The sequence below is a fragment of the Eschscholzia californica genome, unplaced genomic scaffold, assembly GCF_041429995.1.
Source record: "Eschscholzia californica isolate CP2 unplaced genomic scaffold, dmEscCali1.0.p SCAF_1, whole genome shotgun sequence".
Lineage (NCBI taxonomy): Eukaryota > Viridiplantae > Streptophyta > Magnoliopsida > Ranunculales > Papaveraceae > Eschscholzia > Eschscholzia californica.
The window spans coordinates 10,730,318-10,758,126 of NW_028238198.1; the positions used below are offsets into that span (position 1 = coordinate 10,730,318).

General features: G+C 37.8%; 1 protein-coding gene, 1 long non-coding RNA gene and 2 pseudogenes across 4 annotated transcripts; 1 reads left to right on the forward strand and 3 right to left on the reverse strand.

The window, feature by feature from the left end:
- Window positions 1-1,102: 1,102 nt before the first annotated feature.
- On the forward strand, window positions 1,103-13,666 carry LOC147564042 (putative helicase MAGATAMA 3). The gene is made up of 10 exons (XM_086664340.1): window positions 1,103-1,326; window positions 1,958-1,988; window positions 3,863-3,977; window positions 9,578-9,990; window positions 10,457-11,620; window positions 11,703-12,027; window positions 12,111-12,580; window positions 12,663-13,030; window positions 13,152-13,286; window positions 13,393-13,666. Exons 1-10 carry the CDS (start codon window positions 1,196-1,198, stop codon window positions 13,436-13,438), a joined length of 3,198 nt encoding a protein of 1,065 aa, XP_086520466.1. The 5' UTR covers window positions 1,103-1,195; the 3' UTR covers window positions 13,439-13,666.
- Window positions 13,667-14,222: 556 nt separating this feature from the next.
- LOC147564043 (disease resistance protein SUMM2-like) lies at window positions 14,223-17,492 on the reverse strand (annotated as a pseudogene). Its single transcript, XR_015225893.1, has one exon. The product of XR_015225893.1 is annotated as a disease resistance protein SUMM2-like (transcript).
- A 478-nt stretch (window positions 17,493-17,970) lies between these two features.
- LOC147564044 (pentatricopeptide repeat-containing protein At1g08070, chloroplastic pseudogene) lies at window positions 17,971-19,569 on the reverse strand (annotated as a pseudogene).
- A 1,432-nt stretch (window positions 19,570-21,001) lies between these two features.
- Window positions 21,002-22,849, reverse strand: LOC147564045 (uncharacterized). Of its 2 annotated transcripts, none has more exons than XR_015236748.1 (4): window positions 22,803-22,849; window positions 22,280-22,375; window positions 21,531-21,694; window positions 21,002-21,286 (listed from the first exon to the last, which is right to left on the reverse strand). It is a non-coding gene; the product is annotated as an uncharacterized LOC147564045 (long non-coding RNA). The 2 variants fall into 2 exon arrangements; XR_015236749.1 differs by having other exon boundaries at window positions 21,531-21,706.
- Between the last annotated feature and the right edge of the window lie 4,960 nt (window positions 22,850-27,809).

The window sequence follows — 27,809 nt, forward strand, 5'->3', positions numbered from 1 at the left end:
AGTTGTCAATGAATGTCATCTACCCATTGAACCTTTTTTTTTTTGAATAAGGTGATTGAATTAAGAGGAAGAGGGAAAGGAATGTACAAGCCTAAGAGGCGAAAACAATGACAGAGGAGGCAAAGCCCACAAGCCGACTCCCCAAAAGAAAAAAAACAAAAACAAAAAACACAAAAAAACAAAAACAAAAAAGAAACAAGACCCGACAATAGCGAAATTACATCGATGAAATAAACGCCCCCCAATTCCCCACTATGTCCGAAAACGATCTATATTTAGCCGAAATTTTTTCAAAGTTTAACTTTGATTTAGATCGTTCTTTTTACCGGTGTGACTCATCGAGTCAGGGATTTTGTCAAAAATCTTTTGTATATTTTTCAAGGATGTTTGGTCTCTTTTTAGGTGGTGGTAGGAAAAGCAATTACCCTAGTAGACTATAAAAAATTATGTGATGAAAGGGAAGCAACTCCTTTTGCTTCACTAGTAAGAAATATCATAGGAAGGAAGCGTTAAAAGAGAATCTCAAAAGCGGAATGGTCCCAAGCTTTTGAATTACTAAAAGAAGAAGAAAGACTTGCTCCATATTTTTTTAATGGGTCATATGAGTTGAAAGCGATCATGGGTGGTGGACTTAACTTTTCTATATTTCAGTCCACAATGAATGAACTTGTTTTGTCAATGAATGTCATCTACACACTCTGAACCACATTCACCAAGACTTCAAGAGCTACTACTACTACTAGACTGCAAAGAGAACTTGAATTCGTTCGGTATGTTAGCGGACTGAATTCACATTTTCTATCGGCGGTGGGTTTTCCGGTATATTAAAGGTGGGTGTGGGGTAATCTCTGTTTAAGCTCTAATAGAGGCTGGTGAGTCAGATTATGTTTAACTTAATGGTGGGTTTTGATCATTAATACTTACTTATAAGGGCTTAAAATTCTCTCTCACACTCTCTATCTGAAGTCTGAAGACACACACACACACACCATTTAAATGAAAAAAAGTAAAGTAGGTGATTGATTCCTTGTACTATTAAAGCAATATTATTACTAGTACTATATTGTTGACACTGTGCATGCTTTTATCTAAGTGTCTTTCTTCGTCAACTTTAAAAAATAAACAAACCTTGAAAACCCTTTTTTGTTTCCTTTTTAAAAGAGGAAGCCCGGAGAAGGAGAGTTGGGTGATTGTGATGATAATGGCTTCTTCTTCGTCTTCTTCTTCTGGTGGTGGTGGTGGTGGTGATGGTGGTGTTAAAAGAGAAACAATTGAAAGCCCTCCTCCTAGTCTGATAAGAATTGTACTCTCTTGGACTTTGGAAGATTTACAAAAGGGAAATTTGGCCAAAACTCCCTAAAAACTTTGGCCTTTGGTTAAAAAGGATTGGACAATTTTTTATGGGCTTCAGCTCCCTGTGGCATTTTTGTAAATTATCTAATATAGGGAAAAGACAAAACTGACCTTATTGCAAACTAGTTTGCAAACCAGTTTGCAAACCAGTTTGCAAAGCAGTGCAAACTAGTTTGCAAGGCAAACCAGATTGCAAACTAGTGCAAACCAGTTTGCAAAGCTTTGCAAGGCAAACCAGATTGCAAATCAGTTTGCAAATCAGTTTGCAAAGCTCTGCAAGGCAAACCAGATTGCAAACCAATTTGCAAAGTAGTGCAAACCAGTTTGCAAATCAGTTTGCAAAGCTTCGCAAAATCAAACCCTAACAAAATAAGTAACTAAGAAGTAAGATTATATAAAATGTGAGGGTTTTTGGAAAATCTGAGGGTGTTTCTAAAATTTTCCTTTATACAAAGGTCAATTCAGGTATACAAAATTAAGGGATTTTTAGAATTGTCCTTCAAGCCTATTTCCAAACTTTTCATGGTGCCTAGAAGGAAAAAAAGATAACTTGTCTTTTTGACAAAAAAAAAACAAAAAATTGGGTCTCCAGCCCAATTTCCTGTTTACAAAATCAACTATTTTATCAAGATAAGGTACTAGTATTTTCCCCATCTATTAATTATGCTTCTCTTATTTTCTTCTCAATAATATCATTCATTCATTTTTTTTTTGTTGAAAGATCATTCATTCATTTGATGACCGATCAGTTTGCTTCTTCTTTATAAATAATAATAATAATAATAAAATGAAAGAAAAAAGAGAGATTTTGACATTGATCCCCACTTTTATATCGATATTAGGACTACACCCCCGTTTTTTAAAAACTTTTGATTTACACCCCCATGTCGACGGAAAACGTTAACTTCCAGTTAAAGGTCACTTGTGCGAATCACGCGTGTGAATCAGGACAAAAATGCCCTTATGTATGATTTTGTCATTGGCCCCCACTTTTATATAGATATTAGGTCTACACCCCCATTTTTTAAAACTTTTGATTTATACCCGGACGTGAACGGAAAACATTAGTACATTAGTTTTTAGTTTAATTTCATCGGTGCGAATCACTCACACATATGAATCAGGACAAAAATATTTATTTACATTTTAATTTCCTTTACAATATCTTCTTCTTCTTTTTTATATTAATCAACTGCATCAACCACATAGACCATTACCTTTCATCGGCTCACACCACCCCCTACACAACCAACAACACAATCTTTATCTTCACAAGCCACCATCACAACCATCATCAACCTTAGGAGTTTTAGTTAGTGATCAAAGTTGTATGCTTTCTCTGGTTGATTAGAGCTAATGGAGTTAGAGATCACCTCATAGAATAAATCAAATTTGTGAGTTGATTAAGAAGATGATGATGGTGGTGGTTTTGGCGGTGGCAATAGCCGAAGATCGTCATGATTTCAAGACAAGCTCAATGCGGTCCATGTTTTTTTTAAAATAAATGACTTCATTTAGGGATGTATAAGTTGTTGATACTTTGGTTCGTGTTTTTCAAATGAGATGACTCCATTTTAAGATGTATACGTTGTTGATACCTTTTTTCACAAAATTACGCAAAAATCATTGTCTGTGTAATGCTAATAATGATGGACTTGGAGGTGATGAAAATTATAAGATTCATTATCAAGAAAATTAGTTCAAGTAGTTGTGAAGATTAAGATTGTGCTGATGGTTGCGTAGGTCAGAGAAGATGAAGACAATGATGAAGGTGGTCAGTCGATGAAGGGAATAGTTGTTTGTGGTTGATAAAGTTGATTAATGAAAGAAAGACAAAAAGGTATTGAGATGAAAATTAAAATTAAAATAAGGACATTTTGTCCTGATTCACATGTCTGAGTGATTCGCACGATTGAAATTAAACTAAAACTAATGTTTTCCGTTCACGTTGGGGTATAATCAAAAGTTTAAAAAAAACGGGGGTGTAGACCTAATATCGATATAAAAGTGGGGGTCAATGTCAAGATCATTCATAAGGGCATTTTTGTCATGTTTCACACGCGCGATTCGCACAAGTGACATTTAACTGGAAGTTAACGTTTTCCGTCCACGTGCGGGGTATCAATCCTCGTACCTATCGCATGCTAAGCGAGCGCTCTACCATCTGAGCTACATCCCCTTTTTTGTTTATTTCCTTACCATGGTAATAGACAAACCTAACTTATTCATCTAATGTTGAAGTGAGACCTAAATGATGCTACATTACTACTTATTCATTTCAGGCTAAAGTGGGTTTATGGTCTTTGACATGTTTATTACAATGGTTGATTGCAAAACAACTTATTCCGTTGGGTTTCGAGAAACACAACTTGCTTGTTTCATTTCATCTTTGCAAATAGAAAACTAATGGGTTCCGGTCCATTGATATATATATATTCCAGACGGACATATTGTTGCAACCACTAGAATTCTAATGAGAAGCTGGATTGTTTGTTTCATTGTTCTTCAGGTAGAAAAGATTCCAGACACATTCGCGTCGGTTAAGCATTACTTAAACTCATTTCGTTATCCTCTTCTTGAGGAAATACGTACTGAAATTTTCTCAAGTTATAAGAACAACCTGAGTAGGGGTGGGAAAAAGATCCGGAAGACCGCTATCCGACCCGTTCGACCGAGATAAAAAGTGTCCATGTGTCACGGCCTTTTTGTCACGTTAGGTCGACCCGGCATATTATGCTCAAAGACACGGGTCGATAGTGCGGAATATCAAATCCTAACGTACCGTGCGGCGCTATGTATTCCCTCCTAACACATAGCCAGCCTTCCCGAACATATTCGGAGCATCTCGACTATCAAGTCATCTTGGTTCCCAACCAATAATGCGGCATGACACCAACGTGTCCCAAACTACGAGCATAGCTCGAGCCGTCCCGTACAACGCTTCCTTGAGTCATAGACTCTCGCCCACTATAAAGGATACCAACATATGTGCGGAGCACACCAAGCCGCATATGCGGATCTTGCCATCTAGTCTCAAGCATCCGTCACCTATCATCTCGGCTACCATCCGGACATTGGGCATAGGAGCATCCATCTCTAATAAGCTACCTCATGCCCAACATAGCACATCAAGGCTTGGCACCTTGAATAGCTCAATCCTCCTTATGGAATATGCTAGCACGACGCACGCCTCGCCATGGCATGAGAACATGCAACACCTTTTCCAAAGGAACCCGCAGTAACCTATCTCCAGGTACTGTCCCGAGCCATTTCCTATGACAAGGGAACCCGTGCAATATGCTTCTCCCGCATACGCTAGGCCGGCCTCATGGGTTGCGCCACGAGGATGCTCACTTTCGTGCATACCATGCTAAGGATGGGCGAGCTCCCATCCACGAGGTCTTGGCATATGCTGGATGCATATGAGGAAGGGAGACCACCCCCTCCTAAGGTGCAAACTTCTTGTTTTGCCTATTTCCACAAGGAAACATCAATCCTTTTAACCAGGCATACTCTCGTCCAAATGACCCTTCGTATCCTTGACAAAGTCTTGAATGCCACGGACGTCCCGTGCATGGCCTAAGGAAGCTTGCTTGGCACTCTTGCCCTATCTCGACCTCGTATTCGGCCCTACGGCCTATATGCTCGTACGTGCTCCTAGCACTCGTCACGTCATATGCATGCTCAACAATATGCACGTGACATACTCCCCCACTTGTAATGTCGACGTCCTCGTCGACTAAGTTTGGAGTACTTCAATCCTCTGCCCCACTACGATGCTACCACTGCACCTTCATGTCTTCGGCAGACCGCACCTCCGTGCGAACTCAACTACGCAGTCTCGTCGCGCAGGTTCCCCCTCCGGGTTAACTCAATCTTCTGCAATGCATCCTCCGATGCGTTAGGATAATGGTCTTCTCTACCATTCATCCATGCTCAATGTCGCTTCTCTCATGCAGCCTCCGCCGCTCCTCGAACTCAGGTACCTCACCTCCTCGGCTTCACCTCGAGTTGGCATCTCGATTGTCACCTTCCATCTCTGCTTTTGTGACCAATCTTGCCATGCGTATCGCAGTGAACTACGACACAACTCATCACCCCGGTACCTCAGCAACCGTTGCCTTCACCCGAGTTAGCATCTCGACGCCACTGCGTCTTGCCATGTGCTCACAATGTTACCATCGCGAAGCAACTCGTCTTCAATGTCACTCACCTCTGGATCAGACCCAACGTACCCATGTACTCCACGTTCTGACTCCTTGGTTTGCTTGTTCATTGAGACCCTCATTACGCCCTCCGGCTTCTCACATCAAGTGCACTCTGGTACCTAAGCATCACTACTTGCACCCTTGAGTGTATGTCACTTGAACTCTTCGCAATGTCGCCCCTCTCTCGACGACCCTTGCCTCGCTTGTGCCTCTGCACCTGCACCTCTGTGCAACTCATCCAAGCCTCTGCTTGTGCGCCTCCGCGCTTGCGCCTCGTGCGCTCGGCATCATCCGTGCCATCCCTTCCTCGGGAAATTGTCGTGTTGCCTTCGATGTCCACTAAACGAGCAAGGTAGCTTCTCTCCACGAGAACTACATGGTACCAAACCATCCACTACTGGCATACTCTTGGGAACGTCCACTTGACTACATCCAGACACACACTTGCCATTTAATCTTTGGCGATGCTCCTTAACCCGAGCATCTTGGTAGGCTCGTGTCCCTCTTGAACACATCCGAACGTACCACCGCATAAGTTCCAACACATCTCATGCAGCACCATACGGCTTACAACTCAACTGCAAACTCGACGTTGTCATATGTATCTGACGATATGAACTTAGTTCCAACTATCACCAGAATTGGACGATGCTTAATGTCACCACGACACACCATCCTGGAATCCCAAACGTGAGCTGATCTCTTCTCAGTCACCACGTACTCATTGCACACTGTAGGCTTGAACTCGGTTCCAACTTACCTCCAATGCATAACTCAAACATGGGTCGATCCACTTCAGATACAACGACCCTCATATTACTTGACGGCTTGAACTCGGTTCCAACTACCATCAGCACTCTACTTGGTCTCGTGAATCTGTCATCTAGACTTCACACTAATATGTCCATAAGCTTCAATGTTGGTTTCGGCTTATAGCACTCATGCGACATACCTCACACAACTGTGTTAGCATATCCATGTCTCATCTCAAGTGAGTCCGTTCTCTTTGGAACTCAAATGCGCTTACAATGCTCCGTGCCGAACTCTATCGTGCACCATACTACATAAGCACAACTTGATCTAGCACCAACTTGCCCAACGATGTACTCTGTCCATCTATCTTACTCTTGACCTCTGTCTTCTGTAAGTAGCTTGAACTCACAACATCACAAGTCACTCGATGCTACCTTCGGCTTAAGCATAAGAGAGTATCCTTCAACACCTTGTTGCCATACCCTGCTCTAACGCTCAAGTATTACTCGGATCAACATAGCTCCACTCTTGGATGCCAATCCAACAAGCTTACTCAGACTAGCTTACCACAAGCTCTCAGCCTGACTCTACTTGCCATCTTGGTACACTTCATACCAAACTTGTTGTCCACTCCAAGGACTCTAACATATGATGTACCCAATGCGCACCAAATCGTACTGAGCATTACTGCACTAAGCTCGCACCCGACTCACCGTGCCATTCTCGGTTCATCCCATCTCTGCACCTGCCCTTACCCCTAAAGGATTCAAGTATATATGGTACCTCCTTGTACACCAAGTCACACTGAACTCTCACAGCTTGCACATGACTTCTTGTGTCAATACGGTTCCATCTCATATCTCGCATATGTCCTTCATCTCAAAGGAACATAGACCCCAGTATAGCTACCACCGTAGCATCCGTGCACACGGCCTATTCCTTCCGTCGGAACTCTCGTCGCCTTATGCACCATGCATCCCTTAACAAAGGTCCCATCCTGTATCACAGCTTCAGAGACCCTATCATCTTGAATGCATCTCACTCTGAAAGCCATCTCTCTTGGAAATCATGCTCTCAACACAGCTCTTCATACACACTCCAGTATACCACATACCATAGTGGGAGAATCACTAAGCTCTTCGTCAACTCTTCGAGCATCGATACCATCTCTTTGAACCTGCCGTCCAGGCTCTGGAAGTATGCTTCCAAACATACCACATGTTCTTAGGCATATCTTCGCGCTTGTCTTCTCAAGCTCCCAAAACATATCCATTTGCCACAATCACTAGGCTCTTGGAACATATCTTGTAAGCTATCAAGCTCTAAGTCCACCAATCACTGGGACCAGAGCAACATACTCGTTGGCCTATCCACTAGGCTATACCAATTGTTAAATGGTTATCAGGATGCAATACATCTTCACTCGTGCATCTCCATCCTGCAGCTCAGGCTCTGACATCCATTTCTCATCTAGGATCAGAGCGCAATACTCTAGCTTGTCATCCAAGCTCTGATCACAATTCTCATATGGGATCAGAACACAATCCATTAGCTTGCTCTTCAAGCTCTGATACCAATTGTCAAATAGGTATCAGAGGGTAATATATCTTTAGCCTGTATCTCTTCAGGCTCTGATACCAATTGTCACGGCCTTTTTGTCACGTTAGGTCGACCCGGCATATTATGCTCAAAGACACGGGTCGATAGTGCGGAATATCAAATCCTAACGTACCGTGCGGCGCTATGTATTCCCTCCTAACACATAGCCAGCCTTCCCGAACATATTCGGAGCATCTCGACTATCAAGTCATCTTGGTTCCCAACCAATAATGCGGCATGACACCAACGTGTCCCAAACTACGAGCATAGCTCGAGCCGTCCCGTACAACGCTTCCTTGAGTCATAGACTCTCGCCCACTATAAAGGATACCAACATATGTGCGGAGCACACCAAGCCGCATATGCGGATCTTGCCATCTAGTCTCAAGCATCCGTCACCTATCATCTCGGCTACCATCCGGACATTGGGCATAGGAGCATCCATCTCTAATAAGCTACCTCATGCCCAACATAGCACATCAAGGCTTGGCACCTTGAATAGCTCAATCCTCCTTATGGAATATGCTAGCACGACGCACGCCTCGCCATGGCATGAGAACATGCAACACCTTTTCCAAAGGAACCCGCAGTAACCTATCTCCAGGTACTGTCCCGAGCCATTTCCTATGACAAGGGAACCCGTGCAATATGCTTCTCCCGCATACGCTAGGCCGGCCTCATGGGTTGCGCCACGAGGATGCTCACTTTCGTGCATACCATGCTAAGGATGGGCGAGCTCCCATCCACGAGGTCTTGGCATATGCTGGATGCATATGAGGAAGGGAGACCACCCCCTCCTAAGGTGCAAACTTCTTGTTTTGCCTATTTCCACAAGGAAACATCAATCCTTTTAACCAGGCATACTCTCGTCCAAATGACCCTTCGTATCCTTGACAAAGTCTTGAATGCCACGGACGTCCCGTGCATGGCCTAAGGAAGCTTGCTTGGCACTCTTGCCCTATCTCGACCTCGTATTCGGCCCTACGGCCTATATGCTCGTACGTGCTCCTAGCACTCGTCACGTCATATGCATGCTCAACAATATGCACGTGACACATGGACACCCGATGGTCATAACGGTCAGTGTCCGACCGGCCCGAAAGAATTGGCGGACGGTCACGGTCAAAATTCTATGTCGAAGGACCGACCGCGGACCGACCGCTGACCGACCGGTACGAGTGACCGAATAGGTTGACCGACTAAACTGTCCTCATTTTTAGAAGTCGACCGTTGAATTTTATAGACATATGAATATATGATGATCTTTGGCTATAGTCATATAGTCCTCTGGAAGACCAAACATTAGTGCATGGCTTAATTATATCTTGTCAAATGATGATCCACTGTGTTTTTTCTTTTTTATATTTACTTTTGATTTCTTGGCTAAACATCTTCATTTGTAAGTAATTTTGTTCGTGGTAATAAAAATAAAGTTCTGAATTAAGTAAATTTATTGGAAAGTCCGGACCGAGACTGTCCGGTGTCCGACTGGACCGGTAAAATAAACGGTCTTGGACGGTCAATGGACAAAGAATTCTTGAGAGTGACCGTCCGAGTCCGCCCGAGTAAATAGGTGGTCACCAACAGTTTATGTCCGAGTCGACCGGTTCGATGAAGTTAGAGTCCGATACCGACCGGTCCGGACCGATTCCCACCCCTAAACCTGAGTGAGTCTCCTATCTATAGAATTTTATCAATCAAGAGAGGTGATTGGAATCATAAAGCACCAAACAACTTTTATTACGATTTGACAGTTGACAATCCCGACTCTCTGAGCACTTATGATATACTTGCTTTTTCCGATGTAACACCCTCGTCTGTCGATTACTTGAACAGACCCCAAAGGCCATATCTTCCTGCTGTAGTGTTATCGAAATCGTATAATAGGAAATATTTTACTGAGACTATCCACATCCTTGCATTAAAACCGATTGTGGACTTACAAGGTCGGAAGAAAAAAATTGGATCGCTTTTTGCTGTTTGTGTTACGAATCTAGTATCAAATGATCGTATATGGCAAGCTCTTCATAGAGGGAACACAGATATAATTGAGCAGGTTTTGTGTGCGTCTCCTATGGTAAGCCTCATTTTCTTTTATATATGCTTGTTTCTTTTTTTCGTGGGTATTTTACAATCTTAGTATTGTTAGAGTCCATTTGGCCTAACTCTCCTTGAAAATCGGGTTGCCGGAAAAGCCCTGCCGAAGAGTTACATACCTCTAGTGTCCCGCCCATTGGGCCTCACTTCCTTCAAAACTGGCTCGCTAGGAAAGCATTGGCCAAGACTTGTACTAATTCTAATGCTCATGCGATTTGGGGTATGCTAATAAGGGCCTCTATGTCAATATAATGACAGCCGGGAGCTTGACCCGATCATATCAACATCAAATCTGTTGTTAACCATCAAATACCTATTAACGTCAAATCTGTTGTTAACCATCAAATACCTATTAATGTCAAATCTGTTGTTAACCATCAAATACGTATTAACGTCAAATCTTTAACATCAAATTTGCTTATTCTATTTTTATTTACTTTGTACAGGTTAGTGAAAGCTGCAGCATTTGTCCTCAAGGACTCGACTCTGTGCTAGAGAAAGATGAATGCAAAGACTTGAATTCGTGTAATTTGAACGAGACTCAACTTGATGCGGTTTTAAGCTCAGTTTTGGCTATTGGATGTGATCATAGAAACTCTGTAATGCTTATATGGGGTCCTCCGGGCACTGGTAAAACGAAAACAGTCAGTACTCTTCTTTCTGTTCTTTTAAAGATGAACTGCAAAACTGTTATATGTGCACCAACTAACAATGCAGTTGTTGAAGTCGCTTCTCGGTTATTAGCAATTGTTAGGGAAGAAATGAAATATGGAGGTTATGGGTTGGGAGATATAGTGTTACTTGGGAATAAGGATCGAATGAAGATCGGCGAACGTGAACATTTACAAGATATCTTTTTCGATTACCGTGTTAAAAAACTAAATGAGTGCTTTAGGATGCTTGGCGAAAAGAGCGAAAAGGGCGAAAAGAGCGAAAAGGGCGAGTATTTAGATTCAATGAGATATTTGCTCAAAAAAGCAAATCAGCAGTACCTTGACTACTTGGAAGAGAGAAAATGTGAAGAAATGGAGGATAAAACATTAGATAGTGAACTTACAATCGGGGACTTTGTGAAAATGGAATTTGGTTTCACTCGGAAGAAAATAAGGAATTGTATAAAACAAATCAGCACTCACATGCCAACCTCATTACTTCCTGTCAAAATGGTGGAAAACATGTATAAAGCCCTTGAGTTGCTCGAGCGTTTGACAAATTTGTTAGATAGTGGCTCTCTTACAGATGAAAACATGAAGGAATTATTTTCCAACTCTAATACTATCGACTATATTTGTGACTCGTCTCTAGTCATGTTAAGTAAGACAAAAAAGGAATGCCTTGAAAGTCTTAAAACCATTAGAAAATTTTCGGTTTCTAACGACATTATGAAAGGTTCGGTGGGAGACTTTTGCTTGCAACATGCTTGCCTTATATTCTGCACTTCGTCTAGCTGCGCGAAGTTATATGGAATTGATAAAACAAAGGTCGTGGTGATCGATGAAGCTGCCCAACTTAAAGAATGCGAGTCAGCCATTCCCTTGCGTCTTCCTGGTATTCAACACGCGATTCTCATAGGTGACGAACGTCAGTTGCCCGCTCTAGTCCACAGCAAGGTACAGTTAAAGAATTCTAATGCCCAGGCAACGTGGGATAATGCTAATATTCTCTAATGTTGGATTTATTTTTCTTTGCCAGATCTCTGAGGAGGCTCAATTCGGAAGAAGTCTTTTTGAGAGAATGGTGTCGCTGGGCTACAAAAGGCATCTTTTAAGTACTCAGTTTAGAATGCATCCTTCCATAAGCGCGTTTCCAAATGCCGAGTTTTACAAAAATCAGATTTCAAATGCCCCTAATGTCAAAGATGAAAGTTACAAAAGAGAATTGCTTCAAGGAGATATGTATGGACCTTATTCATTTATAGATGTTTCTTATGGGGGCGAGGAATTCAAAGCCACCCATAGCTGCAAAAATATGGTGGAAGTTGCAGTAATTTGTGAAATAGTTGGAAGTCTTTTCAAAGGTGATCCTTTTTGACAACTCTTGTTCATTCATATAACAATGTTTACTTTTTTATTCTTTGAATGAGTTTTTGCTTAAATGCAGCATGTGTTTCAACTAACCAGAGGGTTAGTGTTGGTATTATATCCCAATATAAAGAACAAGTACTTGCCCTCACAGAGAAACTTGGCAAATATGGATCAAATAGTGATTTCGTGGTGAGTGTTCGATCGGTTGATGGGTTTCAAGGTGGTGAGGAAGATGTCATAATTTTGTCCACCGTTCGGTCCAACCCGAATGGGTCAGTGGGTTTCCTTTCCAATCCTCAACGAACAAATGTCTCTCTTACAAGGGCACGGTACTGTCTGTGGATTGTGGGAGACGGGCGAACTTTAATCAAAAGTGATTCGGTTTGGAGGAAATTAGTACTTGATGCGAAGGACCGTGAATGTTATTTTTATGCCGAAGATGACAAGAGATTATCCAGAGCAATACTATACGACCTTGTCCAGCGTGACCCATTTCTTAATTTAAACACTATGTATTGGCCACTTTTTAGGGAAGCAAGATGGACGGTAATAAGTTGCTTCCTTTTCGTTATCTTTCTGAAGTTGAACTAATAAAGCATTACTGGACTCATTCGTCTCCATTTTGTAGGTTATCTTTGGAGATGGATTTTTGAATGCTTTTTGTAAGATAAAGCATGTCAAGACTCGGATTGAAGTAGTTGATCTCTTGATAAAGCTAGCAAGTGGATGGCGTGATCGTTCCTCGAAGCAGAAGAACCTAAAAAACATCGATAGGACTGTATCTGAGCTATTGAAACAGAACAAGATTAATGAACATCTAAGCTTTGTTTGGACTGTAGATGTTCAAAATGTAAATACAATGTACATCCAAGTAATGAAAGTTTTGGATATTCGATCGCAAAAGGAGATACCCAAGCTGGCGAAAAAACTCAAGGATGTATTTGGCAAATACACAATCAAGAAAAGAAACTACTGCAAATTCAAGTGTCTTGAAGGGTATGTCATAATCTATCTTCTTATTCTTTCATATAAATAAATCGTTAAAGTTTAACATTGTTAATTGTTGTTTTGACGTATAACTAGCACGTATTATGTTGGTTCTGTGGTTTCTTCTTAGGGATATGGAAGTTCCGATGAGTTGGGAAGAAGATGTTTTAGTGCGAAAGAGTATCCAAGATAACAAGTATTCAAAATTGTTATCTGAGTTTGATTCACTTAGTCTTGGGAGGGAACTAAACGTCTCAGTGGCCGAGTAAGATTACCTCTTTACTAGCATTTCTTTTATTCAACCGAGTGTTTATGAATGAATTAACACCACCTATCCAAGATCTAAAGATGATTGTTTTGGTGAAACACAGGGGTCAGAGTTTGAGGACGACAAAAACGCAATGGCGGGAAAAATAAAAACTCGATACAGAGTGAAGGAGAAGACAAACGTGTAATAGATAGACAGGGTAATAGATAGCCCAGACTCCAGTTTTCTGTCGTAGTGTTCATCCTCATCCATCTGTATATTGCTATATTACCAATACAAACAATACCCACAGTTAAGAGTTATGTGGCTCAAAACTTGAAAGTGAATAATGTAATAACCACAAGTTTCATGAAAAACAAGAGCAGGTAACCTCTAAATCATCAAGTTCAAGCTGGTCCATTCGTTCTGTCTCGTAAAAGCTGATATCGTAGTGATCTCAGGATGATTTCATAAGTTTTAATTTAGTTAGATTTGTATCGGGTCTCCTGAAAAACTTTTGACCTTTTGATTCATCTTCCTATTCTAAGCCTTCCTACCATAGCTTGAGTTTGCAAATACCTTCTTCATTTTGGAATACATCTACTCTAGTTTCATCCAAAAAAGGTAAGGCCGAGTAGGGGAACTACATAGCCTGTGTCGGCCCAAATGGCCGAGAATCTCGTATCTCGACTCAGTCTCAGATCTCTCCAATACGAGACTCGACCGAAACACTGAGTTAGGGTTCGAGTTTCTCGTCTATCTCGGCCGATCTAGACCGAGACCGAGATGAACCTACTTGACTCCGCCGAACAACCGTTTCAAATATTTTGGACTTTTTTCTTTTTTAAATTTTAAATCCTAATTGCGTACCAACTATTTATTATCTTCTTTACTTATTATATTCTCAATCAATCTATGATAATTAGCAATAGTATAATATAGATATTTTAGGTCTTTTATCTTATATAAACTTTGAAAGTTCTCGTAGATTAGGAATACAAATTATAAAGAAGACAACCCAAAATTAAGAACTAAGAAGAAGTAAAGAAAAGAACACAAGAAGACATTTTAGGTCTTTTGCCTTATAATGAAACAGAGACCGATATAAACTACATGGTATGGGAACATATGCTGTTTAAGTTGGCTAAATCAATCAACCATATAAGTTGCAGAGGTAGAAACGTCTTTACCTTTGTGAGATCATCCACTGAAAACCCATGAGAAATTATTTCTTCTATTCCAACCATCTTCTCTAAGTGAAATGCTTTAACTTTGGTAACAGAGTCAAATTTAGATACTCCAAGGTCTGGAAGACACAACTCCAGCTCATGTTGACTAGACAAAACCAGCTGCATATTATCCAAGGTTTGCATCTCCCAAGGGTTGATTCTTAATTCTATCAACTCAAACAAACACTGCACCAGAAGAAAAGAGGTCTTTGACGGTGTCATCATCCCATTCTAAACTATCCCACCATTCCTTCTCCCCATAAATAACTATATTTTTGTTACTGTTGTTGTCGAGTGGTAGCTTCTTCAATTTAGGACACGAACTTACCAATATATGTTCCAAAACGGGGAAAACCAAACTATTGGAACATATGCTCCTTAAGTTCCCTAGATTAGACAACCGTAAATCTGTCAGATTTGAAAACAAATTTAACTTCGTATGGTCGTCGTCCACTAGAAACCCATCAGAAATTATTTCTTCTATTCCATCCATGTTGACCAAAGTAAGCCTTCTAAGTTCCTGAGCATAAGTAAGCCATGTAAGGTTCTTTATTGATTCATATCCACGGCCATTAATACTTACAAATTGAAGGTTTGAAAGAACCTCTGCTGCTGGCAAACCCATCTGCTTATTATCCCCCACAATCTCTAACTTTGGTAATCTATCCAGAATTAGACACTCCAAGGTTTGCATACCCCAAGGACTGATTCTCAACTCTTGTAACTTTTCACAAGATTCAATTTGAAGTTTTCTTAAATTCTTCAAGTTAGAAAGACTTAAAGAATGTGAAGATTTTGACAGTGAGACAGAGGTCATACCTTCACAGTCTCTGATAAATAGCCATCTGGTGATGAGTTGAAATTTGGAGGTGCTTACCAACTTTTGAAGAGCTACAAGATTGCCTATTGCGATCCCAAGTTCATTCAAATGTTTCAAGCTTTCCAATTCCGTTAAACTTGCACAACCCTCCATTTCCCAGTCCTTGAAGTCAGAAAAAAACATGTCTAACACTCGCAATTGTGCAAGACAAGGTATCACCCCACTAGGCAATTATTACTAATATCCCCCATACGTAAGAACATCAACTTCGCCAAAGACTTAAACTCGTTTGGAAATAAATTCAATCTTGTATACCCTAGATCGAGGTATCGTAATTCAGAAAGTTGACCAATATTTGCTGGAGATATAGAAACTTTACTATATATGCTTAGAACTCTAAGTTTAGGCATATTCTCACATTTCAGACTAAATTCTGCTAATCCTGTATTTGAAACTATCAAAGTTGACAGATTAGAGCAATTTGTTGAAAGATTAAGATTATGACAAGGATAATTCATCACTGATATCATTTCAGCCTTCTCCCACTCATCGAGTCTAGGTTCTAAACCAACGTCGGCCAAATATTTCCCCTTGTTTATCCCATAATCAGAGACTATCCAAATTGCCAAATCTCGAACTACATCATGCATTTTAACACCCTTGATACCTGAGGTCAGTGTGGCCTCCTCCAACAAAGACACACTTCTGAGATTTCCAATGATGTCATGACCTTGGTCACGAGCTTTGTCTATGTTCTCAAAGTCGTCTATATATCCTTCAGCTATCCAATAGTCGATAAGTTCTCCGGTATCAATAATATGATCTTCGGGGAACAGTGAACAATATAAGAAGCAAGATTTGATTTTTTCGCTCCGTAAATTGTCATAGCTAAACTTTAGAATAGGTAAAACTTCCTCATCCATACCAGGAAACTCGGAGGCTGACTTACGTAATACATTATTTGCGTTCCTCCACTCACCTACCGTCTCCTTGCTAGCCATAGTTCGACCAATAGTGTTGAGCGCTAGAGGTAAGCCAAGACATTCTTTTGCAATGTCTTTTGCAAGCGCAGGTATTTGTGGGTGACCATTTATCACTTCTTTTCCTACTTTCTCTTGGAACAAACTCCAAGCTTCGCTCCAATTTAAGCAATCTACTTTCATCCTTCTATGGGCTTCCATTTGCCCGCAGACAACGTTAGATCTAGTAGTGAAAACGACCATAGACTTGTTGGTTTCATGAGTACTACTATTAGAGTCGAAAGCGGGAACCCCTATGCTTTGTAAATCAATCCGTTGCCAAATATCATCCAAAAGCAACACAAATTTCTTTGTTTTCAACACCGTGAATATTTCTCTAGCTGTTGTGTCTAAATCTGATTCGTCTGACAGAGTCAAATTAAGTGATTTTGCGATTTTTTTCTGGACGTTTTGTAAGTTCATATCTTTAGAAACCACAACCCAAATCACCAAATTTGTTTTGGACAATTCATTGTGAAGTTTCTTCAAGAGTGTAGTCTTTCCAACTCCACCCATCCCATATATACCTAGAATTTTAACTTGATCATCTTCAGTAACAAACTTCAACAACTCTTCAAGCTTTGGTTCCATACCGACAACCCCAGCTGCTGTCGGTATCTCTTGAATCTGTTGTTGTGGATATCTTTCAGCAACAACACTAAATTTTCCTTCATTAATCAATTCCTTCACTTTTGTTAACTTTTCAATCACTGAGTTCCTAAGTAAGAGTATTTGAGTAATTATTGATTGTTCTAAAATTTCATTAACTTCTTTCTTTGTAGCTTCAACCCTTTCGAGCCAATTCTTAACTTCATTAGTGGGTTCTGCTAAGTCTGACTTGGCACGATCGATCTTGTTTATGACATCCTTTCTTTTACTCTCCAATTGATCAATTGTAGATCTCAAAGAATTGAGATTTCTTTTGAGGTTGAGGAAGTTGGTAATGAGAGGAGGACAATAACCCCATAAAATCTGCCAAAGAATAGCCAGAATATTCATTTGATCAGAGATGTGAGTTCCAAGTAATAGTAGAGAAATAGCTTAGTTTGTAAATTTGGTGATAGAAGTTGAAGTTGGTAAAGTAGGTCTTAATGAAGTAGGAATTTAAGCTGGGGAAAGATAGTTCAAAATAGGCGGCGGTAGTAGTAGATCATATATTTGTGGTGTAGAATGTTTCAAAAGATAAAGTATTTGTGGGCCCACCGGGTTTGAAATAAGATGCAAACTGTCTGCTGGCGAAGGACATAAGCTAACGGAGAACATCAGTTTTTCAACGCGCAATTAGGTTATTGTGGGCCAATGCCTTCAAGTAACAAACTTTTAAATTTGTATTATGGACTCATCACTCGGGAACTTCTCTATGCCCATTTAACAACATATCCCAAACTAATACTAGAAACAAAAGCTAAACAAGATACCTTGAGACCAAGTTGCAACTTAATTTACAAATGATAAGGTTAAACAAAACACATCCAATTCAAAACACAAAAAGCAAAAGTTTGTGATCCCCAAAGATGGAGATAATACTTCACGACGACGACAATCCTCTAAATTGCTGATGATTCTTTATCTTGGAAATTTTTGTCATTAAAACAACACTGCAAATAGAGTAGCTATAGATTCAAAGCCTCTCAAAGTAGTGGTGATTCTCTATCTTTCCTACGCGTTGTTCATCGCCTGGCAAAATATAAGTGTCCATGTTGGAACATGACGAAGGGACATTCCGTTGCAAAACCTGAGAGATCTACATCTACTAAAATTAGGTTAACTCCATGACTATTTCCTCATCAACTTTTGAGGACTTAAATTGATTATTAATCAAAAGCAAAACAGAGACAATATCTCCCGCAACAAATTCAGAAACTACACGATCCACTTCAATCAAGCTACATCCAGGCACTTTCTTCATATTTTTATCCTCCGTCTTCCTTCTCGCCTTCGCCACATCTTCCCACCGATTAGCCGAAGCATACATGTTAGAAAGCAGAACATGAACACAAACATGATCGAGACTTCTATTTGCTAACCTCTCAACCATTTCTTTTCCCGATTCAACATCCCCATGCATTCTACAAGCATTAAGCAATGCCCCTAACACATAAGAATCAGGTTCCATCGACATTTCACTCACCAATTTCTTTGCCTCATCAAGCATACCGGCTCGCCCCAATAAATCCACCATACACCCATAATGCTCAATCCTCGGTTCAATTCCGTAAACTTCATTCATGCTTTTGAAGAATCTCATCCCTTCTTCTACAAGACCCATTCGACTACACGCACTTAAAACACATATAAATGTTACCTCATTCGGATTAACTCCATCTTCTCCCATCTTAATAAACAACTCAATTGCACTTTTACTCCTTCCATTATTTGCTAAACCAGAAATCATTGAAGTAAAAGCAAATACATCTCTCTCAGACATCTCATTAAATACCTGACTTGCTGTTTCTATACACATCGACGTACGAATGAATCCATTTACCTTGATCAAGAGCACCAAGAAACCCACAAGCAGTAAGTGCTCCGACAATTCCTGCATGATTCGGTTTGATTCCAGAAAGCTGCATCTCATTAAAAAGTTGTAAAGCTTCTTTGAACAACCCTATTTGTACATATCCAGTGATAATAGCACTTCAAGAAACAACATTTCTCTCAGGCATTTTATCAAACATCTCCCGGGCGATTTCCAACTGTCCTATTTTCACATACATGGCAGTCCAAGAAATCACATCTCTGTTTGAACTAATATCAAACAACTTACGAGCATAATCAATACAATTACAATTAGCATACATATGAATCAACCCATTTTGAACAAAATCATAAGATTTCCACCCAAGTCTAACAATTTGTGAATGAGCCTCGGATCCAGTGAAACCATCAGTGAGATCATTACAAGCTCTAAGAACAAAAGAGAATGTATAATTGTTGGGTAAGAGACCAAATTCAAGCATTTGTTTGTAGAGAGAGAATGCTTGAATGGGTTGGTTTCTCTCACTAAAAGCTCTAATCATGGTGTTCCAAATGAATGTAGAAGGATTGGGGAGGTGATGGAAAAGATGGTGGGCATAATGGAGGTCCCCATGATCGGAAATAGCAGAAAAAGCTATGATTTTGCCAGTAGCATAAGGGTCTGTTAGGGTTCCAGAGAGGATGAGATGTGATTGAATTTGTTTCATTGTTAGCCATGGTTGATCCAAGTAAGCGAGAGTGTAAGAGAGAGTTAACCTAGCTGATATGAAGAACAGAAGTAAAGAAGAACAAGGTGATGACTAACTGAATTACCTACCATGTTCTAGAGGCACTCACGTGAGAATGGGTCTCACACAAGACATGAACTACTTGGAAGATTTTAGAAGCACTTGTGTTACATGTGTGAAGTACCTGAGGTGAATTAGTTGTTAACTAATAACAGGTAGTTACAACTAATTTCTGTTAGTTAATCTCTTTTCTCTCTAAACAGTTTCTCTCTTTCTAAATAGTTCTCTGGTTTTGTAATAGTATAAAGAGGGGTTGAATTCTATTTTGTTTTGTAATCACAACTATCATAAGCTAATAAAGTTCATAGAAACTTCAATATAGCATTATAGTTTTTCAGAGAGTTCTCTTGTTTGATAATTTGATTTCAATAGAATTTTTTACTCAAAAGTCCAAAAAATGGGTCTCTAACTAGGATTTGGCCCACCATAGATTATTATTACTTATAAAACCCATTTTTTCAAAATAAATCCTAATCAAACCCAATTTCGGATCTCAATGTGCTTTTTCCCATCTCTAGGAAGCCATATATTTAGATAATCCCTCTTTTACCCTTATATATATATAACCTCTTTCCCTCTCTTTCTATTATTCAACCAAAATTTCATTTTCTCCTTTCTCTCTCTACACTCAACAGTGTACTCTCTCTCTCTACAGGAATTGGGTGATCGGACATGAAATTGGTTTTGTTGGAAACGAAGTCCGACCGTTGAACTACCGTTATAATTTCATCTTCATCTTCTTTAATGTTTCATCTTCTTTGATGTACTCATCTCTAATCTCCATCTTCTTTAATCTTCATCTTCATCTTTCTTAATATTCATCTTCTTCTTCTTCTTTAATCTTCATCATCATACAATCATAAGTTTGTTGCAACAGATGTATTGTGCATCATCCATCTTTTTCTGTTTCTCTCTTTTCAATCTATCTTCTTCAAATTTCTATATTATTCATTTTTTTCATTCAAAATCATTTTTCAAAGTTTTTTTTAAAACTTTCTACAAACTATCTACATCTTTAGTTTTTTGTCTAGTTTTCTTCTAACATAGTGAAAAAGATCCACAAATTTTTTTTTCTAAGAAAACAAATGTACACTTTTAGATCTACTTTTCAGTTTCTCTCTCTAAAAATTACGTTTTTAGCACATGTTGATTTTCAACAAACAGATTGACTTTTGTTCTAAGCATTTTTAAATATGTCGTCAGTACGTTGTTATTACAGTGAGCAAACTCATAAATATTTACTTACGAGGGTATAACCCGTGCCCGACGGGCACGGACAGTTCTATCATGTGAGTTAAGTGAAGTGCGTATAAGAAAATAGATCGAACTTGAAATATTAAATCAACACATTAGAAGATGTCATTTTAGTCCAACAAAATTGATTTTACAAATCCTCGTCTTAACATAAGTTCGGAACTCTTTTGAATATCGTATGACGCTTCCACAACCACAATCGTAAGATCATTTACAGGAGGTTCTTTTTTCGACAAATCTGCTTGACCTTCACAACCACGGTCGTACGATCTTTACCCTTGAAGATATATTTGTGTAGATATTTAGTCGTCGAACTTCCCTGAAATAGACTTTGAACCCGAAAGAGTGCTTTGGCAAGAAGTGCTTTCTTTGACAATCCATTCAGTAATCATTCGAACTAAACTCAAGATGAGTTGATGAGTAAGAGAACCTGATCACAAAAGCAAGATTCAGTAAGTTGAGGGGTTTGTTCAGTAAACAAACGGATAAAGTATGAAGAGCTTTAACGGTTGAAAAGGAAACCCTGGATAAAAAAAATCAAAACCCTAAACAAATCAAACACCTTGAACAATAGTTTTAACGATTGAAAAGGAAACCCTAGATCATAAGTTCACTGTGAAATAGAGACGGAGAGGCCTAAAGTCACTGTGAAAGAGAAAAAGATGAAGAGATACCTGCAAGGAAGGTGAGAGAGGTCGAGGCCGAACTCGACATCTTCCAAGTAAATAATAGCAAAAATGATCAATAACCTAAACAACTAACTTCCCCATCTTTCCTTTCTCCATTTTTATTTGTGGACTTTGAACACATCCTAGTCTGGTGAAGTAGCCACTCTAACCTGGTAAAGTAACTATAGATTTTTAATAAGCGAGAACATCACAAATGAATTTAACCGTAAGAAAAAATTTACGTGGTTGTGGAAGAATTAGTTACTTTGAGTATAGTGCTTATTGTAAACCTCTCAAACAAAAACATAATAAGAGAAAGGGAGAGAGAGAAAGTACAATGCTTTTACTCAAAAAAGGTCTTCAGACGTACATCATAGGATTTTTTTAATTCTGTAAAATTAAAATTAGACTTCGATTGAAAATACCAAAGTAAGAAATAACATTGAGACAAACATTAAGTCAGATTTACTGCAAGAAGTTATTTCAAATCAGCTTGAGTCACAATAGAAGAAGAGAAGCTCCAACAACCATGTCTACAAACTGTTGCAAGACCTTCGTATCATCTTTCTTATCAAATGTGGTGGAGATAAGACATACAAAATCCCCACATCACATTAACTACTTTGTGTGTAAGCAAAATAAGTGAGCTGCAATAACCATAATAAAGAGGAAAATGATTTCAAATCCATCACCAAAGTAATTTTCTCCTCTCAAATATAGAGAGTATAGTGAGAGGAGAAAACATAGAAACTAACCTCTTTGCTTTGATAACCTTCTTTCTCTTGATACACATTGAAGTTTCAATAAATAGGTCCAAATTCAAGAGTTGCATCGAAATTTTGAGAAAAGATCTAGTATAAAAACGTAAACATACAAAGCAAGATATAGTTAATAACCTAAGAAAGCATGTTTACTTCCATATTTACCATTTTAAAGTGTTAGTCTTTCATACCAACAAATTACCAAATCGTTAATGTCAACTGTGAAGTACATTGACGATGCAATGACGACAAATTATTGGACTAACTCTTTGAATTCAGCTAATTAAAGATGGATTCACCCTCTTACATATAAACAAAAAAGAATACATAAAGCATGAAAGGATTAAACTAAAAAAGAATACCTAAAAGTAGAGATGAGACAAATTGATGAGAAAATATATAAAGAGAAAAGAATATAAGAAAATTTAGTGGGACAATTCGTCAAACACTTGACGTGCAGAACTAAATGCATTCCAACCAAATCGATGATAGAAAATCACTCAAAGTTGTAACTTACCCCATATGTAATTAACTCAAAATCGTAGCATCCAACAGAAATCTTAGGTTGCCCCATAACCCAACCGATGTTTCAACCCCAAAGTGAATAGAAATAAGAGGTGTTGATGCCTTGATGGCTTTGAATTAGTGAGAAAGAACGAGAGTGAGGATAAAGGTTTCAACAGAGATTGAATGGCCACATCAATAAGAAAAACGTGAATAGAGGAGGGAGTGAGAGCGGGAATGAGATGAGGATTGAGAAGGAAGTGCTTTTTTGGGGCTACCTGGGCTTGACTCTTGAGAAAGGAAAAATGGCATCTTCAAAGATGCCTTTTGTTTTGATCTCATCCCTTAACTGATTTCAAATGCTAATCTAAGCCATCAAACTTTAACAATTCAATCTCGACCGTCTTTTATAAGATGGGAGGTGAAATCTGGACCATTGGGAGGAGGGAAAAAGATACCCTCCTCCCTTATAATATAGATTTTTATAAATGTTACGACAAAAATTTAGATTTTGTGCCTTACAAAGATTGATATATGTTTTAAGCATTTTAAATTTGTTGTAGAAACCATTTTAAGCATCTTCATCTTCATTTCCCTTTCCTTTCATCATATCATCTTCATTGCACCTTCATCATCTTTATCATCAAAATCATTTTTTGTTCATCTTCATCATCAACACCATTTTTTGTTCATCTTTATCATCAACACCATTTTGTGTTCATCTTCGTCATCTTTATCATCAACACCATGTTTTGTTCATTGAACCTTCTTTGTTCTTCATTTCTTTTCCATTTTTTTTTCTTTAAACTTTCTGTCTCTAAAATTTTGTTTCTTCAGATTTCATGTTTCATTTTCCTTTTTGTGAATTCATGTTTTCTGTTTTCATAATATTTGTTTGGTTTTTAAACTCATCTTTCGTTACACACCAAGTTATGTCCTAAGCAAAACCTAATATGTTTTGTGTGTCCAGTTTAAACACATTACTTTTCTTTATATTTTTGAAGGAACTCAGAAAGTTGCTTTTTGTTTTGCATAAATTTCATGAAACATATTTTCATTTCTACAAACACAAACTTTTTTGTTCAGATTCTTTTATGCTTTCCGAAGCATATATTGTTGTGTTAAGAATTAGAAAATATTAAGTGGGGTTTTCACTTAAAAATTCTTCTTTTTTAAGGACATTGTATTTGAATCATGATGCATAAAATTTGTTTTTGTCACTTAGTTAGGTTTATTCTTTGCACAACCACATTTTCGAAAACATAAAGTTTCTTTGGTTTCTTTCTTCATCTCATCTTCATCATATTTTCTTTAAACTTTCTCTTTCTAGATTCATTTTCATCTTCATTGCACCTTCCTTTCATACTATCATCTTCATTGCACCTTCCTTTCATTGAACCTTTTCAATTTTTTCTTTGAACTTTCTATTTCTAAAATTTCGTTTTTGATAAAACTTTCTTGTTCATCTGTATGTTTTCGTTGATGTTTCATGTTTTTCAGATTTCATGTTTTATTTTACTTCTTTGCAGGTTTGAAGAAAGAAATTGATGTGCTGAAAGCAAATCAGGTAATTTCAGAAACAATTTCTATTTGGATTTCAACAAATTTAGATATGTTTCCATTTGGATGAGACAATTTCTTTTTGGATGTAAACATATTCAGATATATTTTGAAATACCTAAAATATGTTACTTGCATACGAAACTTTGTCTGCATTAGCCAATATTGGTCCTGTTGTGCATGAAGCATATTTTAATATGTTTAGATAATATGACATATATTTTGTGAAATATTTTACTTTGTTCAGATAATAAAATCGTTTATATGTTCTTCAAGGTTAAGGAGGAGCTGGAACCAGAGAGTGAAGAGAAGACAAGATTGTTACAATTCAGTGAAAAGTTGGTTCTTCAAGTGAATATGGAAGATAAATTTTCCTTTGTGATTGTCCACAATATTTTGTTATGAATATTATCTATTTTGCCTTCTACCTAATTTTTAGATGTTTTAACTTTTATTTCTGAACTCTCTAACATTTAGTTTTGTGTTCGAGTATACTATTATAACGTCAAAGTTATTACCCTACAAATTAGGTTTTGTTCCAACCAAATTTTCAACATCAAAAATGTGTTTGAACAAATCTTTGGTTGTTCTCAATAATTTTGTAATTCCGAACAAATTCATATATTCTCCAAGGAAGTTCTCAACCTCAAACATATTTCCGAACAAATTATTTTTTTGCATGAAGAAAATTTACAACTTCAAAGATTTGTTTGTTCTTAATAATTATTTATTTCCGAACAAATTCATATATGCTCCAAGGAAATTTACAACCTCAGAAATATTTCCGAACAAATTAGCTTTTGCATGAAGAAAATTTACAACTTCAAAAATGTGTTTGAACAAATCTTTGGTTGTTCTCAATAATTTTCTAATTCTGAACAAATTCATATATGCTTCAAGCAAATTTACAACCTCACAAATATTTCCGAACAAATTAGTTTTGGCTTGAAGCAAATTAGAAACTTCAAAATAGAGATCCTTCAAAATAGAGTTCCTCAATTTACAACTTCAGTATATGCTCCAACCAAATATTAAGTTTTTCATGCAACATGAATTCACTTTTCCAAACAAAAACATGTTTGTTTAGATTCTTTTTTTACTTATCAATTGTTAAATGTATATTTTTGCTCTTCATATTCGGGATTCATTCTGAATGAGAATATCTTTGACATTTTCCACTTCTTCTAAACATTTTTAGAAATGCTGATAACATTCGTTTTAATGTCTGGAGCATTTTCCCTTATTCCTACTGCATATAATCATTTGTACGACAAAACCCCTGAATGTCATGGACATAACCCAAGATTAGTACGACAAAACCGTAAATCTATGAAACAGAACCCAAAATGTCTTTAACATAATTGTAAATGTTTCCAAAACCCCCCAAAATGCTAAACGAATAAATAAAGTTTTTTTTACCAAGTAAAACACTAAAAAATCATCAATATTCCCCCGAATGTCTGAAAACGAATCCAAAAAATCGTCAACAAAACCATAAATGTTTGAAACCGAAACCATAATATCTTCAACATATTTTTAAATGTTTCCCAAAGCCCCCAAAATGCTAAACGAAGAAGAAAAGTTTTTTTACATAGTAAAAATCCAAAATTCTTCAACAAACCCCTGAATGTCTGGAACAGAACCCAAAATAACAACAACAAACCCGTAAATGTTTGAAACAGAACATAAAATGTCTTTAACATAACTGTAAATGTTTCCAAAATCCCCCAAAATGCTAAACGAAGAACACAAGTTTTTTTACCAAGTAAAACACTCAATAATCTTCAACATTCTCCCGAATATCTAAAAAACAAACCCAAAATGTCGTTACAAAACCATAAATGTTTGAAACAGAGCCCAAAATATCTTCAACATAATTTTAATTGTTTCCAAAACCCCCAAAATTCTAAACGAATAACAAAATCTTTTTTACCCAGTAAAACACCCAAAATTCCCCAACAAACACCTGAATGTCTGGGACAAAACTCAAAATTCACCAACAAACCCCTGAATGTCTGGGACAGTACCCAAAATAACTACAACAAAATCATAAATGTTTGAAACGGAACCCAAATGTCTTTAACATAACCCAAAATGTCTGAAAACGAACCCAAAATATTTTCAACATGTAAACTTGTTTACAAATGTATTGTGGTTTTTGAAAAACAAACCCTCAAGTTTTGAAAACAAAGAATAGGAATAAAACTAACATAAAGTAACACAAAAACCAGAAATGTTTACAAACCAGGATCTTTTATATGTAGATCTGAAGAACAAACCATCCAAAATGAACAAAATTTGTTAAAACATATCAAATGTGTTCTGGGAAGACCTAAATGTTTCTACACATTAAATATTTCTGAAGAACAAAATCTATATTCTTAAAAACACATCAAAACATGATGAAGATCTTAAGAAACATGATGAAGATCTCAAGACAAAAAAATACATAAAAATCTTTGATTTTGTTGAACATGATGAAGATCTTAAGAAACACCCACATAAAATTGTTGTGTATTCAACAGTAAATCTTTCTTTTTCTCCTAAAAATCGAGTAACAAAACCAAAACCCTAACAATAGATTTTAAATACCCTAGTTTTTTCAAGATCGAACCGATGAAAAATAGAGTAATAAAACCAAAACCCTAAAAATCGAGTAACAAAACCAAGATCGAACCGATGAAAAAAACCTTTTCAAACCGGAACCCTAACAAAAGATTTTAGATACCTTAGTTTATCTGGATTTCAGTCGAAATTTTGATAGAGATGATGGAGATTAAAGCTCAAAAACGATTTGCAGAGAGAGAGAGATAAGATGGTTTTTGGTTTTCTAGAGAGAGAGAGAATGACAAGATTAAATTTTGATAGAGATGATGGAGATTAACTTTTAATTTTGTTACTCAAATCCTCAATGGTACCACATCTATAAAAAATAAAAAGAATTTGATGAGAATTTTATGGAGTGAAGAAACTGATGTAAATGTTTTGAGAGAAAAGTAGAGAGAGAAGAAGGAGAAGATAGGTTTGAGATTGTTTAGTAAAGTTCAGAAAGAAAGAGAAATTTTTTGGTTCTTATTAATCAGCCAGGACACGAAAGTCTTTAGTTTATATTAAGGAGGGTATTTAGGTACTTTTACAAAGTGGGTCTTTTTATGATTATTATTTTACACTGGGCCTGATCCTCTCTCGGGTCCCAACTTTTGGGCCTTATAATTACCGCCCCTTTCAAATACTTGGTGAATTGGTGCAACATTAGCCGTTTTAGGTTGTTTCTATTTGCCCCCCCTAATTAATAACTAGTATCCCCATTGCCCTCTAATCTTTTTAATTTGCAAACTTGATCTTCGTTACTAACCTTTTCCATCCCTAAACGTTACGAATTAGTATGTTGTTGGAGGTCTTGTGGCGAGTCTCCGCTTCCACCTCTAGTCAATTCCCAAGCACCGGCTTTAGTAGAGTC